The 27,359-nt window shown below is 39.1% G+C and overlaps 2 protein-coding genes across 3 annotated transcripts in view; one reads left to right on the top strand and one right to left on the bottom strand.

Moving 5' to 3' along the window:
* LOC134673402 (all trans-polyprenyl-diphosphate synthase PDSS2-like) overlaps positions 1–21,788 on the top strand; it is a 56,158-nt gene extending 34,370 nt beyond the window's left edge. Inside the window, exon 7 of the mRNA XM_063531381.1 lies at positions 21,650–21,788. The gene's annotated coding sequence lies outside the window, so the exon portion shown is untranslated. The remainder of the gene's footprint in view (positions 1–21,649) is intronic.
* The window catches only part of LOC134673403 (homeobox protein homothorax), a 343,072-nt gene continuing 335,502 nt past the window's right edge, over positions 19,790–27,359 (bottom strand). Inside the window, exons 12-14 of one of the 2 annotated variants that reach the window (XM_063531382.1) lie at positions 25,764–25,822; positions 22,683–22,874; positions 19,790–21,799 (exon numbers count right to left, since the gene is read on the bottom strand). In XM_063531382.1, coding sequence (XP_063387452.1) covers positions 22,702–22,874; positions 25,764–25,822 — 232 coding nt within the window. In that variant the 3' untranslated portion in view covers positions 19,790–21,799; positions 22,683–22,701. The remainder of the gene's footprint in view (positions 21,800–22,682; positions 22,875–25,763; positions 25,823–27,359) is intronic. The other variant, XM_063531383.1, reaches the window with a different exon arrangement.

Here is a 27,359-nt window from a genome sequence, read left to right as displayed (position 1 = left end):
AAGAGCCATAATAAAATAAATGTAACTTAAATTATATTAAAATTAAAAATAATGTGAGTAATAAGTAATATAATTACAAATATTGACAGTATGGTGGTAATCATTAGTAAATAATCACGTAAGTTGACAGGTAAAACTCGTATGAAAATCGGTTCGCACCGATTCCTGCGATACTCGCACGTACGTGAAAAAATGTCATACGAGAACCAGTTTAGACAAGTCGAGAAATCGTATGCGAATATCTCCCTAGAACGCAGCTCCCCGTGTAAACTATTTCGCCTGGCGATAATCTCCGTTCGAGTATCGCATGACATAATCGTAGGCGAGTTTTTATTTCTCGCATGAGTGTAAACGTTTTTATACGATAATCGCCTGACGATTATTGCATACGATAATGTCATACGATTTCTCGCCCCAAAACGTGCGAGAAACTCGCACCATGTAAATGGGCCTTACAAGAGCGTAAGCGATCGACATCTTGGCTACGCGGCCTGGACGGTAAACTGACGCAGTGACCCTACGTTAGGTTAGGTTAGAAAATTTCCAAACGGCAATTTCGTTATAGATCAGTCAGAGGGACATAATCTTCAGAAAAACGTTTTTTATCGCTTATTTCATCAGGCAATATCACGATCTACCGATTTACGCAGTCAAATCGCAAATGACAAAATCGTGACCAGGGGTCAAACTAACAGTGACCAGGGGCACAGAAGCCGAGAGGAGCTTTCCGAGCAGTTTGTCATCGCTGACTGATGGAGATGGTATCGGAGTCTAAACAGTGAGCGTTCTATTGCCCACTAATGAGCCGATTTTATCCACTTCTACACAGGATGATTGCAATACGGGTCATTCTTGCTTCGGGCGGATTTATTAACTTGGTCCACAGGCCAATTCGAACGTGTAACACATGATATCAGGATGACATTAAACTGATGTCGTTCAGTTCTCGTGCGTTTCGCTCGTACTTGTACGAACAAGTATTGGCGCGGGCGAGACGCACGATAACTAAATAACATTATTTAAATATCATTCAAATAGGCATCCTAACCTAATCATCATATATTATAGCGGCTACGGCCTCTAAAATAATAAACAAGCTACTGTAGCAAGGTGCACGCAACATAAGACCTAAGCTTTACGAGGACAAGAATAGCCATAGCACTCGTAAATTGAAATATCCTCGCGGTGCGATACTTAAATCGGTAATTTGCAATAAACATAAAAGTTTTACGGAGCGCCGTAGATCAAAATAGATTGCGCGTCTAATCTTACCTAGGATCGGCATGTTTTCTGCGTAAATCACGAAAAATAAATGCATCCTATATCACTATGAGTACGGATTCGAACGGGACGGTCGGTATCAAAGTGAACTCCTGCTGAGCGCAAGCGTTCGCGACATGCGCCTACCAGCGCGCGGCACCGCGCAGCGTGAGCCGGCCTTTAAACCGCTGATGCCGTAATAAATCGTATTTTAAAACCTCCCCCCGCTCCTGCCCGCCTGGTACATCGGCTGCAACTATTTCAAGTTAAATGGACCAAATAACTGCTTTGATAGCCAAGCCGGACTGTCCGGCGGCGTTTTAACGATTTTTCTCGAAATCTCCGTTTTCACTGAAATTATTTTTATTGTTTTCACTGCGGTCGCAATGCTTTATAACGGTTAGTCTCATTCGTTGTCTTCCGCGTCATTAAATTTCTCCCACGCAAGCTGTTCCAGCTATTTACTTAGTTTATTAGTAACCGCGACTGGGCAAGGAATAAGCAGTGGCACAGAAACATCGTTCAAATATTTCACGACCTAAATATTTGAGTCGTAAGTTCCAGCCACAGTAGGTCATCTGTACCGAACACACCATCAGCGGCCGGTAAATTTTGGCATCTTACACTGCGATCTACATATCTAAATTCGTAAGGCAAATTTTCTTAAACTTTAAGAGGAAATAGATATAAACGCAACATATTAAAGAATATCATGGGGTCCCTTTGTTTCCCATTAAATTTTCAGTCATAATGTATTGTTTGTCATATTACTTATAGTTAGTCATAAAACTGAAACCGTTAACTTTTCAGGATTTTCGTAAGGTTATTCTATAAATTATTAAGTTTGTTTTATGGCAATGCTGAAAAGTTACGCAAATCTGAGATAAACCAATTATGACGAACGAAAATCCGGACAAACAATACATTATGACTTAAAACTATTTGGGAAACAATAGAGACCCGAAAATCATCATTATAGTTAAAGTCGTACGTACCTACAACTAGGTATATAATAAGATACAATACCTAGGCATGTTATGCATGTATTGTAGGTATTATAATTGAAGGGATGTTTACAAAAACAACATGAATGACTACACTGGTTGACACCTGAAACGATTAACAATGTTCTTAAAAAAGTGTCAACCGCTCTAAGCAGTTATGTTGTTTTTGTAAACATCCCTTCAATTATACCTTATTAACTGACACATCTAATCCTTAAACACCCCGTCATGTGAAAAAACCAAAGAAGAGCTAAAAATTTTTTCACTATATCGTAGTTAGTGTCATAGTAAAAGTTGCGCAGTATGACTTTTACATTCACTTTGCAAAATCTATCTATGTAACCTAATGAGCAATTCTTGTTTATTTATATACATATATATTTAGGGGATCCCGGAAACGGCTCTATTTTGGCTTAATTTCGAATTTGCTATATGGGGGTGTTCGGGGGCGAAAAATTGATCCAGCTAGGTCTTATCTCTAGGAAAACGCGCATTTTTGTGTTTTTATAGGTTTTCCGAGCAAAGCTCGGTGTCCCAGATATTTTGAATAGGCACTATAAGGCGTGTTCTGATTTTTATAACAGGTTGTGAATTAAACCTAATATTAAAATCAGAATACTGTAAGAGGAAAAATCACTCCGTATCCGACACTGATCCTAGTTTCGTAGAAACTTGTATGCAGAGCATACCGCATTTGTGGGCACATAAGCCGTTTTACTTCAGGGACAATGACGCATGTCCGCGTATCGCCCAACGTCCACACGGTCTGACAGTGAACCTTATTACTAAGAACATAAGAACCACCTTTGGTCAGGTGCTATACGGCTGCGGCCGCGTGAGTGGTGGCACAGTTTTACGCATTTGTTTTAAATGGCGTTGCTCTTTGGATGATGATGATGATAATGATGATGATGCATTCCTGTTATCCCTCATTAGGGACATAGGGCTCGCAGAAGAATCCTCCATTTGTCACGATCTTGAGCGGCTTCTTCCAGCTCTTTCCAGCCGAGTCCAGTTGAGCCAGTCTCTTTCTCAACTGATCGCCTCCATGTAGTACAAGGCCTCCCCGACCGCCTACTGCCGGCCGCATGCCAGCGGAGACCCTGCTTGGCCAGATGGCTGTCCGGCCTACGGAGTACGTGTCCGATCCAGCGCCATTGTTATAGCGGCAACAGAAATAAAAAAAAAACAAAAAAACAATTTTGTGAAAATTTCAACTGTTTTGTGAAACAATTGTGAAAATTTCAAAATTAGCTAACACGGTTCTCGAGTTACAGCCTGGTGACAGACAGATAGACAGACGGACAGCGGAGTCTTAGTAATAGGGTCCCGTTATTACCCTTTGGGTACGGAACCCTGAAAAATCCATCTCCCGGTTTCCGATTGAGCTGAAATTTTGCATGCTGTATAAGTCGGATGACAATGCAATATTATGGTTTTATGGTACCATCGAGCTGATCTGATGATGGAGACAGGGGGTGACCATAGGAACTCTGTGATGAAACAACGCAACCTATAATTGTGTTAGGGGTTTTTGGAATTGTCTCGATGAGTATTAGTTGTCGGCTGCTATTTAACTGATCACCAGATTTAATAAAATTTAATACCAAAAAAATCTACTTTACCACCCTAAAATAATGAACGATCACCAAAATTATAACACCATTTTAATGTGAAATGATTACCAATTTTATTACATTTTACTATCCTATTAAAGGAAATGACACCAAATGAATCATTATTAACCCAAAAATTGTAAATAATTACCAAATTACAAACCCCAATTTAATGTCAATTGATAACCAAATTTTTACATCGTGCTATCCTATTAAATAAAATGACACCAAAATAATCATTGTAAACCCAAAAATAGTAAATGACCACCAAAATTAGAACTCCATTTTAATGTAAAATTATAACCAAATTTTTAAATCTTGCTATCCTATTAAAGCAAAGCAAAATTTTCTAGTAGCATTTCGTTTCTGTGTGGGTTGCAGTTCAAACCTAACCTAACCCACTTTTCTAGTAACATTTCGTTTCTGTAAGGTTCGCAGTTCAAACCTAACCTAACCCACTTTTCTATTAGCATTTCTTATCTGGAAGGGTCGCAGTTCAAACCTAACCTAACCCACTTTTCTAGTAGAATTTCGTTTCTGTGTGGGTCGGAGTTCAAACCTAACCTAACCCACTTTTCTAGTAACATTTCGTTTATGTAAGGGTCACAGTTCAAACCTAACCTAACCCACTTTTCTAGTAGCATTTCGTTTCTGTAAGGGTCGCAGTTCAAACCTAACCTAACCCACTTTTCTAGTAGCATTTCTTTTCTGTAAGGGTCGCAGTTCAAACCTAACCTAACCCACTTTTCTAGTAGCAATTCGTTTCTGTAAGGGTCGCAGTGTTAACCTAGCCCACTTAACTGATAGCAGTACAAACCTAACCTAACATACTTTTCTAGTAGCATTTCAGTATGCCTACCTAAGTTATGCGGTGCGGGGTACGGGGGTTGAGCGGGAGGGGCTAGTAATTTTGGCATCATTTTACTTTATTTGGTAATATGTATAAAATTTTTGGTGTCATAGTGGTTTATTTAGGTGAAAATATCGCATTTATTTGGTCTTCAAGATTTGGTGATCATTAATGATTTTTGGTAATCATTCAATATATTTGGTATTCGAATACAATTTGAAGTGCAGTCGTAATTAAAATGGTGGTACATTTGTAATTTTAGGCCTTATTTTTTTGGTGTTCAGTAATTTTTTTTGGTAAGCATGATTTTTTTATTTAGGGTACCAAAGTATTTTTTGGTGGTCATTATATTTGTAGCCTTAGTTGTCTGTCGTAAGAAAAGTACAGTCAGCGATAAAAGCTTGTACTAAAAATGAAATTTTTGCCAAAAACTTATTATTAATTTAGGATACTACATATAATTTAGTTACGTGTAGTTTATAAGTTTTTTTTACATTATTTAAATTTATTTGCTCAGATAAAAATTACAACTCATAAATCTAATGTGATATATGATGGTGTACAATACCTCACGTGAAACAAACTATCATCAAAATCATTTATTAAATTAAAGAAGCGGTCCTTTTTATGCAATTGCAGCAATTTGATATTTAGTGACCTGTCACTTCCCTAAAGCATTCCTAATTCAAGTGAAATATAACCAGTGTCCTCGTGTACAAATCAGACAATTACCAGTAAAACACAGCTAGCAGCCACCGTGGCATCCATCCAGTGCGTTTTCAAACGTTCTAAATCGCGAGCTAGCCCGGTGTTCCAAAATACTTGGCTCTGGTGCGTCGAACGCTCCCGGCCGGCCGGTTCAACCCACCAGCGGTGCGGCAACTGATGTGCACCAGGCTTCATTATGTTACATCTTCCTGAATCTTAACTTTGGTGATGGAAAAGGAACCTGGTGCATTAAAATAAGTGATAGTTGGTTCCGTCTGGCTTCAGCAGCATCAGCTGACGGTCTGTCCACCGTGATACGACCGGCTGACGAATTTTTCGGATTGATTTTTGATGGTTCGCCAGACTACCATGAGAATTGGACTCCGTTCGAAGCCATGTGAATGCGGCTGGATGGTGGTCGCAGTGAAAAACGTCCGGCGGTCCGGCTAACGATCGTGTCCGGACGGACAAAAATGGCTGATGTCGCTTTAACAGTGGAACTTACCGACTGACATATCATTGAAAAACCAAATCAAATTCGTATTTTGAGATTAGATTTTCACCATACGAACTTCTTCTTTAAAAATTAATGGCTTCCATCAAATTTATGATGCTTTTGGCAATGTCAAAAGGTCGAAAGTGTCCTTGTAGAGCATGACGTGCTTCAGTACATGTTTTTAGTAAAGATGGACTTTACAAATAACCACGACGGATTGCCTAAAGAAGGTAGGTAGGTATTTGGTAAAGGTAGGTGGTATTTGGTAAGGTAAGGTAAGGTAGGCGTCGGTTCTAAAACAAATTTTTGACGTACCTTAAAATTCGAACTACTTAGGCCGTAATTCTTCATCAGCTGGACACTTCCACGTTAGTTCACTGCATAAATAAGCTATCAATATCACACATTAAACACCAATAATGAGCAAATAAACAAAATGGCGTAGAGTCTACGCTATTATGAAATTTAACCGAAAATCCATCACCAATTTCTACTTCGGGGGCATTCATTAATTACGTCACGTACGTATTACGTATTAGCGTAGGAAGAAGTAGGGTTACAATTTTCGCGATGTTACATGTTTTTAGTAATTTTATCGCGATGTTAATCTTAAAGTACTCCAGAAAACTGTAATTCCGAATCTCATTGTAGTAAGTCGTACATTTTTGAACGCAATCTAAATTAAAGTGAACTATTTGAAAGCTCCGGCGACAGAGCTTCAGCAGGCTGTATCGCATTCGGGGGCTAATTTAAGAGGGCCGCGGGCGACATGTTTATTGGTTAATTAAAGTTTTACGGAACAGGTACCGGGGCGGATTCTGTATACAAAACGAGTTATCGGGGAATCGAGATTAGGCGGAAAGTACGGGGCGCAAATCAGACGTTTTCAGTGTCTCAAAATGGAAAACAAATTTTACTAAAGGTCCATTTGAAATAGTCGGAAACTCCTCATATTTTTGCGTAGGAATCGTAATACTCGGTTTCCAAAATGAATATTTTCTTTGTGTGCAGTGAAATTTTCCTGAATTTTCCGAGAACCATTTTAACTTTTTGGAAACTTTCAGTACCCAATCTTACACAGCTGTAGCTACTCTAAAACACTTACAATACAATATTAGTAAGTTTTTAATCAATTTTACATATTTTTTGAATATTTTCTTTGTTTATTTAGATTTTTCTAAAAGCTTATATTTTAGTGTAAATATTTAAGGCAAGATGAAAAATGCTATAAATAGGAGTAGCTCACAGGCACCAGTTTGTCGTTAAATAATGCAGCTATAAAATATCTCGAGCTGCAGATTCGTTGTAAAAGCTTACCGAGCGATGGCGCGTTGATTCAGGGGGGGGGGGGGGGGCAGTTCGCCGGACGATATAAGAATAAGTATCCATTTATTGCCACACAGAAAACAGACAAGTTACAAAATATAATAAAATAAACTAAAATTGGCATGTGCGCGGCAAAAGGAACGGGCTCAGCATACGCTGCGTCAGCCATTTCATTGCAAATCGCCTGCGCAGCGCTGATTTTCAGTCCGTCCTTTTCACTTGTACGGATCTGTCAACTTTTGCGTTTAACTGACAGGCTGATATCGTCCGGCGAACTGGTAATCTGTGGGCCCCTTAAGGAATAATTATAACTAGCGGATAATCTGTTATTTTTTTTACCGTTCCTTACGGCTCAGCCACGACATTGAGTGGCTTGCGACGGCGGCAGCGATAACCATAGGTTGCAGCGAGACACAGCGATCGGATCCCTTTCCATCTATGGTTGTCGCTCTAGCCGTCGCAAGTCGCTCAATGTCGTAGCCGAGCCGTTAGAGCTACTCGCTCTTGCTCGTGCATCTAATCGCAACACGGCCTGATGCTTCAGTCCGAGTAACGGATCGCACATCTGGCGGACGATATTAACTCTGGGCCACCTTTTATGAAAACTAAAAACACTCAACAGGAGGCAACTAATTTTCTTTAGGACAAAGGACAGTCGAAAGTTTTAATTTATTACCCATTTTGTACCTTGTCACAGTGACGATATACAGGGTGTCCCAGAATTCGACGTCAAGCCGTAAACGGATGATAGACCAAGTCATAACAGTTATCATAAAAATCCAAAAAAAAAATCCAACTCATGTTTTTTAAAAATTATGGTCACTTTAAAAATTCACTAAAAAATCCACACCTGTAATGGTTCTTTAACTCTTGTTACTACAAATTCCATAATTTATTGTATTTTTTTTATTATTGTGTAATCTTGAATAATTACAGGGTGTGGATTTTTTTGTGAATTTTTAAAGTGACCATAATTTTTAAAGAACATGAGTTGGATATTTTTTTGTATTTTTATGATAACTGTTATGACTTGGTCTATCATCCGATTACGGCTTGACGTCGAATTCTGGGACACCCTGTAGTATGATGAGGTCTAGCCTCTTGGGGTTCAATGTCCTAATACTAGTACAAATTACCTCCAATGAAATTTAAATCTTAATGAAATGGAATAGTTTCTTTTATTTCGTTTCGTTCGATTTTAAAACAAAACAAATTCAACTCTATTTTCTAATACCGTTGATTCAAATTCGATTGCCAATTTACCTTGTATGGTGGGCCGCTAGAGGCTAGAGACTTCCATATTGATTGTCACTGTGACAAGGTACGAAATGGGTCATAAATTAATACTTGGGACTGTATAGTCCGACGAGAAAACGTAACGTATTTGACTGTATTTAAGAATTAATAATTTTTCGTGACATCACATGCTAGTGTTTCATATAGATTCCGTAATAGAAATGCGTTTTGACAGTTCCTAAAAAAAGAAACTGATTTGACTAGTAGTTAAATACTCTATTGGAGATCTAAACTTATTTAAGTTATTTATTACAGGGTATTTGACTACTCTAGTCAAATCATTTTTTTTTAACCATCTAAATGATTTTGCTACTATGGAAATTCTATAAAACACTAGCATGTAACTTGAAATTGAAATTATTTATTTCAGGCATAGAACCCATAGTGTTAGTACAAAATATATAATTTAACTACCTATATCTATGTTAGTGTACAATATGTAAAATAATAAATACCTAAAACTACTTAATACTATTTATTTTGATGATGCGTTGGGTTCGTGCAATTGATTCCAACGCCTCATCAGTGGGCAGTCTACTCTATCGACAAATGCGCTTAGGAGACTGTTGGTGCTGCCCTGCACTCTACGCAATAGGGATGCCGCTCTTTTACGCATAATAGCGTAAAAGTCATCCGTACGGGCATCGGCGAACATCCCCGACGCACTGCAGTACCGAGGCAGACCCATCAGCATCCTAAACGCATTATTATATTGCACGCGCAAGGCATTGTACGATCGCTGCGTGAAGCCGGTCCACAGGCTGCAAGCATAAAAGGACTGACAATAAGCTTTAAAAAGTGTAATCTTTACGTCACTGCTACACTTTGCAAACCTGCGCACCAGCATATTGCATCTAACCGTCAATGCCCTGCGCTCTCGTTCCAAATCAGGATCGTCATTAAGGCTCTCGGTGAGCCATTGGCCCAGGTATTTAAAGCGCTCCACTCTCCTCAGAGCGGCACCATTTAATTCAACCCTAGGAACTTCCTCCAGTTTCTTGTTGCCGGCCCTGAAGACGAGTAGTTCACTTTTTACAGTGTTATACCTGAGCCCATGTCTCCCCGCATATTGCTCACATATTTTTAAGAGCTTCCTGAGCGCTCTGATTGAGGGAGCCAGCAGCATCATATCATCGGCGTAACTTATGTTGTTGAGGCAAGTACCGCCAATGTAACAGCCAACCTTGGTGCCACTGAGTTCCTCAATCAGCCCATCCATGTATATATTAAATAGGGTCGGAGACGTTACCCCCCCCTGCCTCACTCCACAATCCAGCACGTATTCGTCTGAGTGTATGCCTGCCCACCGCACAGAGTTGATTTGATTGCTGTACCAGTATTCAAAGACCGCTAATAACTCTGCCGGGAGACTGGTCTCGGACGACACCTTGCTCCACAAGATGTTGTACGAGACCAGATCGAACGCTTTAGAAAGGTCCAGAAAACAGGCATACACTGGACTATCTTGCTTTCCATAGTACTGGATTGTACTTTTTAAACAAAAGATGGCAGACTCCGTCGATACTCCTGGCTGGAAACCGAACTGAGCATCCTTCGGCTTATAGTGTTTTCGAAGTTGCGCATCAAGAAGCCTGTCCAGCACCTTAGCAGTGATTGTCGCCAGCGAAATCGGCCTATAGTTGCCCAAGTCAGACACATCCCCCGTTTTGTTTTTTATTATAGGCACAACAGTAGTTTTCATTAGTGCACTCGGCAAGTACGAATGACTAACACACAAATTAAATAATAGTGCAAGCAAAACGTAACGTAACCTAATGTAACGTAACAATCAAATGACTTACTCTTTATGGTTTTATACGGGGTTTAAAATATAAATTGTGTCTAAAAATAACTACATACTACGTTTCTCTACTAATCTTCTGGTGCTTCATTTCATGTATGGTGTAAAATAATTTATTTTAAATACAGTCAAATACCCTATTGAATACGCATCAGCCCTTCTCTGCTGACGCTACCCAGCACCTGAACGGCGAAACAATAAGCAGAGTTTGCGATTTATCTCCGCGATTACGCGCACTTTCTAACGCTACTCGCAGCGCCTGGCGATGGCGGTTACCTATAGGGAGCGGAGCGGACGAAAGGTAAACAGTTTTAGGACCTTTATTAGTAAAATAATAATTATTAATCAGGTAAATATGGGTAAGTGTGACCGCGGGATAAATGTTGTGACCTGTTTAGGCAGGGTCTCTATTGTTTCCCAAATAGTTTTAAGTCATAATGTATTGTTTGTCCGAATTTTCGTTAGTCATAATTGGTTTTTCTCAGAAACGCGTAACTTTTCAGGATTGCCATAAAACAAACCTAACCTAACCTAACCTATCTACAGCATAACCTTACGAAAATCCTGAAAAGTTAACGGTTTCAGTTTTATGACTAACGATAATATGACAAACAATACATTATGACTTAAAACTTTATGGGAAACAAAGGGACCCCGTTTAGGCATTGATTAAGACGAAACAGGAGCTGAGTTTTAAATATTTAGGTAAATGTACCCGTCTCGCTAAGGGCTCCTAAAACTAGTGCGAAACTAAAACTAGTCCTAAGACAAGGCGAAAAATCCTGCGTAAAAATCTCAAAAATCGAGGTTTCGTACTCGACTGTTTCCTCCTCCAAAACTTAACCAATCCCAACCAAACTTGTAAATCTAAATTATTATGAAATTATCTGTGTCGGACCGTTATGCTTTTTTGGCTAATTGATATCAATTTTGAATACTACGCCTCTCATTGTGGCGTAGTCAATTAGGTCATTTTGGCCATTTTGAAGGGCTCTAGCGCCTTAAAAAACCAAAATTTCAAAAAAAAAGGAAAACGGTTCGACACAGATATTGACAATATTAATCTGTGTTGAAAAAATCATTGCTCTAGCACCAAAACCCACGGAGGAAACAGTCGATTACGTTTGGTTGGAGAAATGACCACTCCTGTTGGCTCTTAATGTTTGCTGCAAGTTCATATATATTTGCTACTAAATACAAGTAGCAAATGTACATATTATACTACTAGCTTTTGCCCGCGACTTCGACTGCGTGGAATTAGAACCAGCACTTAAAGTACAGGGACTGGATAAAATCTGATGGCAATAATTTCGAGCATAATTTGCTTAATTGCTTACACCAAATACACCAATTAATAGGCACTTCCTTAATTTTCTCATTACCACTCTTAAAGGCTTGCTACACGGTCGCCGACAAGCCCCCAGACCGCGTGGCCTTGGCCGGTCCCGGACCGTGTAGACAGTTGTTACCAACAAAATTTGACCAAAACTGACCAAGGACAGACCAAGGTCAGACGGTTAGAAGGCTTGTCGGCGACCGTGTAGCAAGCCTTTTAGTCTATTCGAGGTCCTGAAAAAGGTGAAAAATAAAGATACTACTCCTAAAAATACGTGTGGTGTACCTCATTAGATTCGTCATGATGTCTAGAAAAATGTATTGCGTGTATTCTAAGCACACAATAAATATCAAAAGTTATGAACGAACAAAAAAAGGGAGAGACTATTTTTTTACCCTCTTTAGGGATGACTTCCGAAGTAAAAACTACCCTATGTCCTTCACCGGGATTCAAACTATCTCTATGCTAAATTAAAAATATATCCGTTCAGCGGTTGAAGCGTGAAAAGGTATCTAACAGGCAGGCAGAAAGACAGACAGACAGACTTTCGTATTTATAATAGTATGGATTGCTGATGATAATTATGCGCTCCTAGTACTCATGGCTGACGAAATCTGTTGTACCCCTGGTTACTTTCCTATGAGTGCTCTCTAGAACTATGCGCGCCTGGTACTGTTACTGTTGACGTAACGCCACTGAGCGCCTAGTAGCTAGAGATCGTATTTTCTAAACTAGTTGCTGCCTTCGACTTTGATTAATAATGACAATTTATTTTAAATAACGGGATTCGGAAAAAATTTGTTATAAATAATTAGTAATAAATATTAGTAATAAAATTAGTTATAATAGTTGTATCGTAAACGATACAAGTGCGGAAAAGAGGAAATTCGAAACGAGTGGCGATAAATTAAAACACGACCGAATGGAGTGTTTTAAATCGACACGAGTTGCGAATTACCTATTCGCACGTGTATCGTACAACGTTGTACAGTACATATGACCCTTTAAACTTTGGACATCGCACGAAAAGTGCTATTTTACGCACTAGTGCGGGGAAAGAGGACCATATGTACTGTAAAGGTATGTTTTTATCGTAAAATAACGATTTATCCTGGACAGTTGTAGTGTTTTGCAGGTAATGTAATGTTTATAAAAGGGGCACTTTTCCCTGTAGAATAATATTATGTTTTTAGGGAAACTCCCATAGTATCCCGTCAATTCTAAAACTCATCTAACTAAAAAGGATCACAATCAACTCCAAAATACCAGGGCAACAAGAATCGCAAGGAGTACTACGCTACGCCGTAGCGCCGTAGCGTCGTAGCGTCGTAGCGGCGTAGCGGGCGTGGCTCGAAAATGGCGGCCGACAGTGAGTAATGGCACGCTGGGACGAGTCCGGTGACGCGTGCCGCAGGGTTGCCAACCACCTTACTAATATAATAGGTAAATGTTATTGTATGTCTGGTTGTCAGAGTCAGACCTTGCTATATAGAGTCCGTACTTTGACCGAGCGACCTTTGAGGGAATGTTGTAAATGTCATATTTTCATAGAAATCTGACATTAATGATGACATTGCCACACTATGTCATTGAAAATGCCATGTAGAGTTTGCTTCGTCGGACTCTAATTTAATTACAACGGTCAGAGTGTGGAAGGACTACAATAAATGTCAAATTCATATTATTGTGAAAAATATATTATTGCTTACTGCTAAATATTTCCTTGGAACGAAAGCGTTTTTTTACTAAACAGCTATTTATTATTACACAGCCCAATTAGAAACGTACACTGACAACAGAATGATATTTAAATTATGTTATTTACGGCCAATACAAACGTACCATGAACCATCTCCCACACTAGTAAGCGACAGTTCGTAAACCTTATTACAAAAGGCATAAGGTCCACCGATGGACAGTTAAGAGTTGCTGTTTGTACAGTCGACGTCAAAGATATGTTAACACTTTTGCACCTTATGCCTTTGTAATAAGGCGAAAAATGTAAACATATCTTTGACGTCGACTGTACACTAACATCAGAATTACATGTAGATATGATTATGATATCAGTGTACGTTCGAATTGGCCGTAGCCTTTTCCCATTAACCTACGGCAATTTTGAGCAAGTTAAGAATATTTTATTCGGTTTTTCCAAATCGTGCAAATATCCAAATTTAGCGAAACGATGTAATGTAGGTAACAACAATGTATCAATAAGGGACTGATTACGGTAGCTAGGTAAAAAGAGTCCCGCCTGGTAATCATTTTTATATTATGAATTTCAGATTACATATTGTATGCTTGAGACGCTTGGGGTGTCCTTTCAAATAAACTATTTAATAAAATGTGGTTGTCTTTAAAGTCGGTTTACGGACGATAATTTTGCGTGATAACGTCATAAGAAAACATTACTTTATTACCATTACATTACGTACCGTTACCATGGAAATCTGTCCACAACGTTACCATGGAGATCTGTCCACAATGTTACCATGGAGATTTGTCCACAACGTGACACTTCTTCGTGCATGCTACAGGTGTTCATCGATTTATAAGACGTTATCACGTCAATACAAATTCAAGTAGTATTTTTATTTTATAACATCGAACCATATCAAATCATAGTGGCTACCTAAAATCCAATATTTAAATTCAAAAATGGTTACTACAAAATAATTCGCGATAAATAAATAATTCCCACATCGCCAACCCTGTTTTTTTCCTACAACGGAGCACAGTAAGCAACGCACCGATTGTATCGCTCGCGGATGCTCCGAGCGGACCATTTGTCAACCTTAGCCCCCCCTCCCCTCCACCCCACCCTTCCAACTCGAAAGAAACGCCAAATTGACATAGCTCCAGATGAAACTGGGGGTATAGATTTATGTAGCCTTGGTATGTATATGATGGATGTATTGTTTTGATGATGATTTTACGGGCCAATTCATAAATTTTGCATGAATGAAATGGACTAGTGTGCAGGTTTTTGAAGGGTCGGCAATGCGCGTGTAACCTCTGGAGTTGCAGGCGTCCATAGGTTACGATGGCTTAACGTCAGGCGGGCAGTATGCTTGTTTGCCATCGACGACCACGTTATACCAATAAAAAAACCGGTCAAGTGCGAGTCGGACTCGCGTTCTAAGGGTTCCGTACATTACCCAATTTTAACAATGTATTTTTTTTGTGAAACGTGTATGAAATGTCTTTAAAAAAACCGTAGGGGTCGGATCAAAAACGAAGTAATTAGCCCGACTCACGCTTGACTGCACATTTCTAATAGGTCTTCCTGGCATCTATAATTTTGTGTATTTTTTTAAATATTTTAGACCCAGTAGTTTCGGAGATAAAGAGAGGGGGGATTTTCGGACAGACAGACAAACGCACGAAGTGATCCTATAAGGGTTCCGTTTTTTCCTTTTGGGGTACGGAACCCTAAAAGCTTCCAAATACGAATGTTTGATGACTTTGATGTTATTGTGTTAATGCAGGTTCTGTTCTGTCGTATCATATCATAACAACAAGGTGCGGTATTCAGATTACACGATTTGTTAAAGTTTTGATTTTGTTATTATAGAACTTTAACACAACTTGCACTGTGGCTCGTGCACATCAATAAGTGCAAACTGGATGCCTTATGACATGACCCGCAGTGCATTTCGCGTGTAAGAAGCGCAAATATTAGTTTTCGTAAAATACCTACTACCTAAGTACCTATATATTATGTGGCTAAAAAATAACTGCATTCCCGTTGCCAGGGAGGTTTTGGGAATATACTGAGCAACTTATACTATGGGACCAACCCCAACTTCGCGAAAAAAAATTGGCTGTTTCATACTTGTTACTAACATAATATGGGATTAGTCCTAGTTAATATAAATATTATTCATTCATTCATTCACACATTTTGACTGCCTCATTTTCTATGGTAGGGTAATTTTTTTCTCTACCTCCCCGTTATCTCTTGAAATAGAGATTGTATGAAAATAGTACTTTTTGCCAGTAGCTATACTTCTTTCTTAAGGTTTTCTGTAACCCTTGCGAAGCCGGGGCGTCGCTAGTTCATCGATAAATTTCAACATCTACACGACCTAGATTCACTCGCAAAACTATCCATTGTTTGTGTGAACATTTATCCGAAGTTACTTCTTACTGTAATAGGATTCAGATGCAACGGACAGTGTTGGATTTTGAAAAAATGCTAGACTAATGTCTAGATTATGCCAAAGATTTTTGAAACACCTATGCTAAAATAATGCTAAAATATCACTTGAAATTAGACACTTAAAACACATACTTTTTCCATTTTTACCACCTTTTTCTACTGACAAGATCTACTTGACCAACTTTATATAGTCCGTAGACGTCCATCCGTCCACAAAAGTCAAAATTCATATGAAAATATGAACCACATAAGGCGATGGCGCATATTGTTGCTGCTAAGTTGGTGCAAACTTGGCTTAGACTAAATTATGCAAAAAAATATGCCAGATGCTAAATGGAAAATTTTGGTGCCAAAGCGAGTGAAAATATGCCAGATCTGGCATCATTTATGCCAAGTTGGCAACACTGGCAACGGATGCTGGTTCTGCACTTTGGTAAAAACAGGCGACGTAAGAGAAATGACAAGTCACTACTTAAATAATTCGATCTTAGGGACAATAGTTATTTTCACTACACCACCTCGGAAAGGCTTACTTTGCACTTCAAAAACTTTGCCTCACATGTGAATAAAATGCAACTTTGCTATCAGTTTTTGAGGTGCAAAGTAAGCCTTTCCGAGCTGTGGTGAAAAATATTACTCCTCCATTTTCGTAAAGAACATGCCTGATTTTGTACGGTTAAAAGCACGTAAAAAGTATTAATTTATGACCCATTTCGTACCTTGTCACAGTGACAATCAAATATGAAAGTCGCTAAAGACCTCATACTTATTGTCACTGTGACAAGTCATAAATTAAAACTTACGACTACCAGTACGGATATGATGGTAGCATTTGTCTACGTGACAGCGTGATAAAACGGTGCCCGTCTCTTTCTATCCCGTAGAGTTAAAAAGTGAGAGTTGTTTTATCACGTGGATAAATGTGGATAAAACGATTCGTAATAGGCTTGCAGGAGTTCTACCAGGAGCCTAGTCAGGTTAATAAAGTACATATATCAGTAACAGGGAGTGCAGAAATGCGCGAGTCAATACCTAATTTGTGTGAAGTACCAGGCTCCCAGCAGTGTCCTGCAAGTAGTGGTACTAGGATAGCAGAACAACGAAGGTTTCCCTAGACTTATATCGACCGGGATATGAACCGTGATTACCTTTTGTATTGTTTTCGAGCTCTCGATATGGTTTGTTTGTTTGGTATGAAATGTACATTTAGTTCGACCTTGTACAGTCACCTGCAATAATATGTTACACTATGAAGGCCGCAAAAATATCTGACACGATCTTATTTGTAGAGCCAAAAGAGCGTGTCACATATTTTTGCAGCCTTCGAAGAGTAACATATTATTGCAGGTGACTGTAAAGTCAACGGTAAAAATATGGGTGTACAAATCATTTCAAAAATATGTCCCATAGCTCTTATGTCAGTGAATTAAGAACTATGGGACATATTTTTGAGTAAGTTGTCTACACCCATATTTTTACCGTTGACTGTAACAAAATATAGGCAAGTACTGATTTTCGAAATATGCCATTTGCAATTTAAAAATCTCGTTTTGACCTTTGATAATTAATAGTGTTTACGTAATTTGAAGCCTTTGTCAGGTCTTTGTAAGTGGGCGTTTCCAGTCTGCCATTTATTTTGTAAAATCATGAGGTAATATAAAGTAAGTTTAAAGATATTTTGCATATTCCGTCAATCAAGTTATTTTTCGTTTGGTAATTTCGTGATTGGTATGGATTGTAGGTTTTAATGTGATTTGTAATTCTTAAGTGTTTATGAGAATTACAAATATCTTTTTAAAGAAACACTCAATGCTTACCTATACTTACCTAACCTTTATACCACCGTGCAAATGACTCCCTCTCGGCCCGAAATCAGGCGTGGCTCACTCCGCGATTTCGTCGCTTTGCTACAGGTAGCTAAAAGTACATCCGTTCCACACCAATTTTGGGTAAACCCATAAGCCGCGCGTGGCGCTGTCGCCACCTAGCGGCCATATCTGTGCTGATCGTAACAGACGCGGTTTGTTAGAGAGTGAGTCTTCTGTATGCCAATAGACGGGCGTACCGGACCGCAAACTTGGAACGGTCCGAAGGTCTTGTCGATCGAGTGGGAGGTAGTTCGCCGTACAGTCAGGGAAGAAAGTGGTAGCCCACTTTCTTGGCTGACTATACATACGTCCGTTAAGAACGCAGCTATAGCGTGCTCCACAGTTCGCAGATCTGCGTAATCGTCTCCACACTCGCGTTTGCGGCTTCGCGCCGCGATTCGGCCACGAATGTGAAGCGGACATGGGTGAACCAAGAAAGAGATGTGCCCGGACCAACGTAGCGGTCCGGTATGTCCGTCTGTTAGCACTATAAAAATGAAACAAAGTCACTTTTTTTAAGGTTTTAATATTTTTTACACAATTCGTAGCATTCATAATGCCGACACTGTCCGTCAGTCCGCCATCAGCTGCCATACATAATATAAACCAGTTCTATCATGTATATTTATATTCATATAACGTGTGCCTCACCGAAATTATACAATACAAATATATAATTAACTTTTTTCTCGAACCGTTTTATAATAATTGAATCGACGACAGACAATGCTCTCTTTATTAGGTACTATATTTACAATAACTTGATGACTTTCAAATCAATTATGTATAATGTACATATACATATATAATAAAGAGAAAAATCAAAATAAAATTCTCCAATTAATACATTAATATCTAACAACTATTATTTAAGATTTTTCTCTTAATAAAAATATATTACACACAACAATAATAATAGGGCAATATCAACAAAGGCAGATTGCAAATGATACCGAATATTTAATACTGAAGTTGACTGAACAGAAAATATAATACAAAAAGACATGACGTGTAATTTATTTGATGATATATTTACAAAAGTTAACAAACCCTTTTACTAAAATGAGACGAGACAGTGTGGGTTGACTGAGGCGAGCTACTGTCTTCCAGTACTGGCCATTCGACCATATCTGTCACTTTCTATACAGTGTAATGCAAAAGAGATAAACTTTATGTACTTATTAAGTGGTGAAAGATATTACGGTTAGTTGAGCATATCTCTAATTTAGTACTACGGAGTCTCTCTCTATATTTTAAAAATTGCAGGCTACGTCAGAGTAACCGTTAGAATTAGAACTATCCATATGACCTCAGCAAAACCACATTGTCTTATCTAAAAGTGTCATACCAACGGTCAGAAAAATAACTTTTATCCCATTTTAGTGTGCGTTCACAAGAGGCTAGTTGTTAAACTTTAGACTTGTTAAGAAAGCTGGTATTTTATGTTATATTCGATTAGATTTTTTTCATGTCTCAATTGACACTAATATGGATAATATCATTCCAACGAAGAGTCGGCAGCAAGCTCGTTTCTCCATACAAACGTAGTTACGCTCTCATTTAAAAATGACTAAACATTGTTCTGAAATTTTGTACTTACAATAGGATAAGCTATAGCTTGTGATTGATGATTGATACAAAAAATACAGCGAATTCAAGTTTTTCATGAAAAACTTGTTTTTGCTCTATTTCGTTTATTTTGTAAGCTGGAGCTATATAAACCAATTACAGGCATAGATATATGTCATTGTATGTGCAAGTTTCATTCCAGACATTCATTCATTGTTTCGGTCCAGAGAGATCTGAAGGAGACCGAGATGGACGCAGCAACAGCGCAGGATAGAGAAAAATGGAAAAGACAGACAAGGAGAGCTGACCCCAGATGATGGGAAAAAAGCTTAGGAGAAGAAGAAGAAGTATGTGCAAGTTTCATTATAATTCAACACGTCGTTTTAAAATGAGAACGAAACTCCGTTTGTATGGGAAGGTGAGCCGGCCGCTGCTGCTGACTGTTAAGTGAAGATTTTGCTTCAAGAGTATTTCGTTATTCAAGTTTTTAGTTCTGATTTTTATTTTTATGTCACTTACTCGCTGTAAAGTGGGTTTAAAGTATTTTTCTGCCTGTTGGTAGGACACTTCCCCACAAGTCTGGTAATTACCCTAGGTATAAAGCTTGTTCCGGATAACTAATCCTACAGTTACCACGGCCAGGACCAATTTGACGTTTATCCCGTTCGTATACATGCATAAGGCTGTAATGCGAGCATTACTTAGTGTTCTCATCGTTACGTGATTGTTCCGTTTGATATAATACGATTTTAGTCAATATCGGAAGAAAGGACTAAATTACAGAAGAATAACCCCCTATAGCTTACACTGGTTTAGTACTATACTTGTCGTTGAATCGGTTCGTATAAATAATGTTTGAAGTATGAGGTATGGTACTAAACTCGTGTAAACTAAGCTTAAGATCAAGTTTGGCAACGCTGTCAATAGGGAGGTTTACAGTTTTTTCTTCATGTTACACGTAAAAATGATGTCAAGTAGCAAGTAACAAGTTAATTATTACTTTATTATATTCATTTGTTATTTGCTAGACGATGATATACCTATTTATTGTATTTTATTTTTTTCCGACGTGACTAAAATCTTTGGTCTCACAAGTAAAGGTTCAAAATTAATAGTTCATGTTAAAATACGGAACGTAATAGTAACCTATGAGAAGCTCTCGTATCAGTCGAGGTCACACAGACGGATACAGTCCACCATTTTGAGGTATGTCTTTATGGAACTGTGTTATATCGCGTCAACCATACATTTAACTTTATTATGAGTATATCGATTGTTTTGTTCCGACAATGTTTTCAGGTGGTTTATCAAGCTGGTAGACTGTATCCTTAATTTCATAAATACCATTTTTACAGGGTCATAATTAAGAACGCGCAATTTTATATTTCAAGGTATTTCAATAGTTCAAGAGCCTTTGCGTTTTTTACTCGATGACCCCTTGGTCTGGTGAAGGCATAATATGTCAGGTATCCGCTACAAGACAAAATAGACGTAAAATCTCTTTGTTCAACATCGTAAAATATATTTTTGTCATCGTATACATCGGTTACAAATTGTGCTACATTAATGAACACCAAGGCAAGGTGAAACAATCATACCCGAACCACAATATCATCACAATAGTATATAGATAGGTATATATATCAAAGATATGTATTCAACCTGTAACGCAAAATCACGAAAAGTTTCGTTCGCAATTAAAATTTACTTGGAGAAATTGACGTTACTAGAAGTACGACTGAGCGTGATGAATAAATAATCGGATGGTAACAGACGCAACGCCGGCACGACAATACAAGTTACACAGTAACCTGCGGGAGGGGTGATCTGTGTAGCGACTGGCATATACGAGCAGGCTCGCAAGTCATCGGTCGAGTGACTTGAAACGTCTGAACGCGCCATATAGTTTCAAACTCATATATACCAGTCCATACACAGGGTGGGTGTTGAAATCATAAATAATCTATTTATTACATACATAACGCCTTTACAAAAGTACCATTTCTATTATCATTCGTCCTCCTCGACCCAGTACTTCCAGTGATAGTTACATTACAACTTACAACTAATCAATTATTTATATTTACGTAATAACAATACACAATTAGCTATAAATATTTATACGATAACTATCAAACCATTTTATTGTTACATTCATCGATCTATGCTCCGAGTGATAAAACCGTTTATTTATATTAGGTGATTGCACCGTTCATTAGCGTCCACGTTGTCACTTTTTTTACATTTATTTAAACATTAAAGTTGACTTTAAATCTTAATTTAGGAGATCGTATACTGTTTCAAATATTACAAAAATGTTTTCGCTTTATGTACACGTAGCATCCGTTCTCCTTTAGTGTCGCACGCGTCACGTGACCGTCGCGTGGGCGTCACGTCCCGCGTCCCGTATCACATGAGGCCGCGCTCGGACTCGCGTGCGGAGGCCTCGGCCGCGGCCTCGCGGTCGGCCTCGAGCGAAGGCCGAACTGTGCGAGTTTAATTCATGTCTGTAACAAATTACAAGGTAATTATTATTTTTTACTGATAATGATTTGCAAATTGTCCTAATAATTAGCATAAGATGATGTTTGATGTTAGTAACTGACGATTTGTAATTGCTAGTTTAACATTGAATTACTTAATACTGTTTTGGGACATTACTTAAGTCGTCTTTACTTAAGCAGTAAACTTAAAAGTATAAATAAATAAATAATTATTATTCCCCAACATTAAATTGTTATGAATCTGAAGATCATTGTGTTATATTACTTGATTAAGACTGGTTTAGAAAGCGCTATTACACACCACAATAAATTGGTTTTATAAGTAGGTGTGGCAAGTCCAATAAACCACTAATTAGAGTTACTTGACTCTTTACTATCCTAGTGTAAACGAACCATACAATTGTAAATGATCTGAATTAGTCATGTTTTAATAAATTCGTCATCAACTCATCATCATTCAAAATTCATGGAGAACTTAACATATTGAGGCCGCTTGAGGCCAAATACATACAAATAATTAAGTATCCTTCAGACCATCGAAGTTAACGGAGTGAGGGTGCGCTTTGCGCACTCCGAAATTAATAAACATTATTTTTGGTAGGATAAAACGCAGAGTCCGAAGGAGGCCTGTACATCACCTGCCTTTCCATTATGCAACCCAAAGACCTTAGTTAGTAAACTGTCCCAGTACCTTAGGAAGTTCAGGTACAATCAGCAGCAGAAGTTGCTAAGCGGGTGAGGTGTTCAAAATAACCTAGACACGCTCTTATTCTCTTAACAATAAAGTCGCGCCAAGATCATTTTGAACACCTGGCCCGCTTAGCTACTTCTGCTGCTGACTGTAAACTAGCCGTCTATGCCAGAAGAATAAATGAAAGAGACTTACATGTACAAAGTTCCTTGTATTAGAGATGGTGACCGTAATACTCGGCCGGGTACTGCGCGTAGCCGTGATGGAAGGCCGGGTCCGTGGGAGGCCTGTGCATCATCTGCTGGCCGTCCATCATGTAACCCATGGTGGCCTCGGGGCTGTAGGCGCCGCTGGGGCCCGCGTGCGGGAACACTGCGGGGTAGAACACTGGACGGTTAATTAGGCTGGCTGTGCGTAGTCTTGTTGGGTTATGAGGCCCTGGTAATCAGGACTTACATACAAATAAAAAAATTGCTGTACAACAGGAGCATGTGACACCCCTGGAGGTACAAGTGTTCATAGAGTTAGACCAAGATAAGTCTGCAACGATTTTGATAGCACACGCGTAAGTGTTATTTTAAACATGAAACTTCTATGACATTATGGGCCAGTTGCACCAACCACATTTGACAGACTGATCATCGTCAGCCGGCGCGCCCCGGCGCTTTACTATGAAATTCTCCATACATAAAAATTTTGCGAACTCTTTAACGATACGAACAGTTTGGTGCAACCGACCCTATGACGCTCAAACACTTAGTGGTCATTGTTTTTAGCTGCTCTTAGAATATTGAGGACTGGAATACTAGTATCTACAATAGGTATATTTTGATAGTTTACAGTTTTCCCCTATATAATTGTGGTTTCGGTTTTTGATTCTGTATTTAAAATGAGATGAATTTCTATGCTCTACCAATCAGACCGTAATAAAAAGGGATACCAAAACGATTGCAACATGATGTAAGACTTATTGCCAAACATATTTGCATCTAGGTATAGCACAAATGAATTGTTACAGTTACTGCGAACGACATTTTTATTCGAACGGGAAGACGAGAACCATTCCATCGCAAACTTTCAATAGCCCAATTTAAACTCAAGCGACAAGGATGCAAAACAAAAAAACGTCCCGATTGTCATTCGGAATCGTAGGAATTCGCTCAATTTTACCACAAAACTGTTATGTCTTCCGATTGCGATATTTCGTGGGGATTATCAATCGTAAAGTAATGGTGTTCGTCCATTATAGACGGCGATTTCCGCAATCCTCGTGGGGTCTTTATGGTAGCACGCGCCATTGGCTCAAGAGTTCGGGACAAACACGATCGATGTCAACCTACCCTCAGATCAAATATCACCGTTTTTTGGAGACCTTTTAGTCTGATAAGTTTTTGTCTTTCGTTTTCCTTATGAGCCTAGATATCTCGGTTCTTTGATGCCCTAATGACATATTGTTTTTGTCGATGTGATCGATTATTATGACTACGAAAAAAGTTCTCAGTCATTCTGATCTCGCAAAAATTCACTGTCAAGGGAAGTTTTAGCGACGCAGCAGTATTGGAAGTGGTCGATACAGAGACATTGAACCGGTAAACCGTAGTTCCTGCCACGGGGACAACAGGAAGCAATAACGGAGCCCCCGAGGAGCCCCGCAGCCCCCGCGTACCAGGAAACTATGATTTAAGACGATAATCCTTGGCGAAGCTACTGGACAGTGCAATAGAACTAGATTAACGTAACGATCCAATTGTCTAATGTACCAAGGCTTCAGAATTCTGGCGGCGATGCACTTTAAAACAGGCGTAGACATAAAACAGAGGCGAATTCTAAATTTCCCCGTCGGCGGATGTGGACGCCGCCAAGTTTGCCGACGACGGAAAATGGAAAAACCGGAGGGTGGAAGGATAGATGGAAAATTGTTTTGGCAATGGACTAAAGAAAATGGCCACCGCATTTCCTGTGGTCAAGCCAAAAGGCGCTTTTCCAATCACTATATTATTCGGCGAGCGCGTTTATTATTCGCGCTGCGTGCGCCGCCCGAGCGCGATGTCTCAATCAATCGGTTTTTGTTTACGCGCCGCCATATGTCAATAATGTATTGTTCGAGGCTCATCTTGAGCGAAAAAGGTAGGTGGTACCCGGTGGTTTATTAATAGGAGCCGGTAGGCGCGTGGCCGTGAGTGGTCCGACGGGTACCTACCGGGTGGCGCGCGGACAGGCCCCGTGTTTCAGCGGAACGGCGTTGGCTAATGAATTTATTATAAGGGCATAAATTGCTCTCTGATGCGACGCCATTACCGAGCCGGCCTGTAAATTACAATTCGTTCGAGCGCGGCCATCGCGTATTTCCGACCGATCGTTTATTGAGCTTTTCGCAAGGATTAAATTGTGTTGCTCTCATCACTCCCCGTTCCGCTCGGCTTATTGAAAACGTGCACTACGAATTAAAAGACGATGCGATTCACGAAATTACAGGCAGACAAAAAGGGAGAAAGATCTGTAATCCCGAATAGGCCCTCGAATACATCCACACATCTAGATAAAGGTACCGAGCGAGCATACATTGGCGATAGTCGCCGGAGGGGCGAGTGATGGATCGCCCGGGACGGGTCAACGAATTCGGACATTATTCTTTTTTACCCTTCTTGCGTTCCCGGCGTTCGCAAGAGTAAGCCCTTTTTCTGCGATGTCCTTTTTTTCCCGGGTAGAATTTTTGTCCCGAACATTCTATGGAGTGCGCGACCATTACAAAGTAAAAATAGAATTGGCCGTTTGTAATTCCATTCCGTATTGTGGGTAGCGACGGTTATAAAAGGTTCTCGTCATAAATTGAGCCCGTTCTTGTTTTATTTTCTTTTATTTTAGCTGTGGTGTAGGTAGCCAAGCTAGCAGGCGAGCTACACACACTTATTTTGTTTAATCTAGTCATTATTTGAAGTGCGCAGCTGAGCCAGGGCACCAGGAGGGCATAACTCGCCGGCGGTCAGCGCTAAAAGCCGGGCAAGACGGCCGGCCCCGCGGGACTTACTCAGGTGCATGCGACTGCATACTGTATGAACCTCTCTGTGGTCAGCAAACTCAATTTTCGACTTCAAAGTCGTTTTCGAACGTGCGGCTTCCAATTTCAAACGCGAACGTAATGGCTATTGATGGGGGATTGGAATTATTGCCTTTGGAAAGGGTCAAACGTGCCACCCCTTATTTCTGAGAAGCATTGTGGTACATTTTAAATTGAAACCTAGTTTAAAGCTAATAGATGTGCAAGAAAAATGTTACCTGCTCTATTTGATTGGTCTATCATTGGCTGCACTATCCTACGTCTCGCATTGATGAACCTGAAACAAGGAAAATAAGAGTTATTACATTATACATGAATATGGTAAAAGTAACGTTATTGACAAAATAACGGTTACATCACGAAAACGTTTTGCAAACACACCAAAAAACTGGATGTTTCCATACCACAGTATGAAAATTGACATGAGAACATTTTTAAGAACAAGTAGGGAAATTAAGGGGGCTTTTTAATAGGTATTTAAGAAATCAGCAACTGTTATGTTTGAAGTTGGTGCCAAGGAAGTTATAATATCGGTCAATAATACCCCAGTAAAACTAAAATGCAAAAAATCGATAATTGATAACCCAAAGTTTGAATACTGGTATCATTGGTACAGAAAGAGCATCATAAGTGAGTCATGAGTATACATATTATTATACAGTAATCAATTATCAGTGCAATATGTTCCGTGTCTGCTGAATAAGTAATCCGACTGCGCCCCCGACCGGGTGCATTTCCAAATTAACTGTCATTATGAATTTTGCACGAGTTCCCAGATATTCCTCTGATTGCTTTGTGATTCGATTAGTTTTTCACGTAATTATTGTAATTACGTTGAACTGACTGATGAAAACTCAAACAGGTATGTATTGAAATAACATTTAGTAGTTTCTAGTAAAATAGCGCAGATAAATGCCAGGTATATAAAACTGGTTTTAGAATAGATATATATTGATCGCTACTTGAGTACATATAAGCAAAAATTGTGATATATAAACTATTGAGTATTGCTTAGGATTCCTCGTAATAATGTTTAAACTTCTTAAAATAATGAGATTGACTATGTTATTCCATTTTGCGATTAAACCGGTTAGCACATCACTAACTATGACAGTAATGTAAAGATAGTTAAATAAATAACAAATGGTAGTAACTAAAAACTGTAAGTATATTGAATGTATATGTATGTAAGGCGTCATGTTGTATTACATTGGCAAGAAAACTCGGAAACCCAAAGCGATATCTCGTAATAAACATTAGAAATTATCTCCAATTTAAACTTTGTAACGAAATGGACATCGGCAGAAGGGCCACTATCCCCTCGTAATTACTTAGAGCGGAACACGCCGATGCGACTAATGTTTTGTTAATATCAAGATTAGTTCATTAACTCTTCATCCGGGGCCTGCAACTATATTCCATTCGTATATCGAGTAGAGTCCTACATAAAACCAGTATAACATGAATGTGAGATCCGTGACTATTGTATAATGGGTGAAGCACATTTACACTGGAGTAACTGAGGCTTAGACCGGTCTGTTTAAAGAGTACAGAATACCAGCCCTGCACCCTTTCGCCATGTGTAGCACGAATTCAAAATGGCGTAAGCATTACGCTTAGGTCGCGAATTATGGCGTTGTTCGACGGATGCAGGTTTTACGACGCTTGGGATCTGTTAAATCGTGCTTTGTTTTAATTTCGGCTTTTGTTTTGACTGGATTTTTCGATTATACATACATTGATGGAATTAAGCTGGTTGAAATTTGCTTTGTATTATAATTATTTAGCCTCCCACAGTGGCATAAGCAGATGCA

The sequence above is a fragment of the Cydia fagiglandana genome, chromosome 18 (assembly GCF_963556715.1).
Source record: "Cydia fagiglandana chromosome 18, ilCydFagi1.1, whole genome shotgun sequence".
Lineage (NCBI taxonomy): Eukaryota > Metazoa > Arthropoda > Insecta > Lepidoptera > Tortricidae > Cydia > Cydia fagiglandana.
This window is presented reverse-complemented; position numbering and strand designations above follow the sequence as displayed.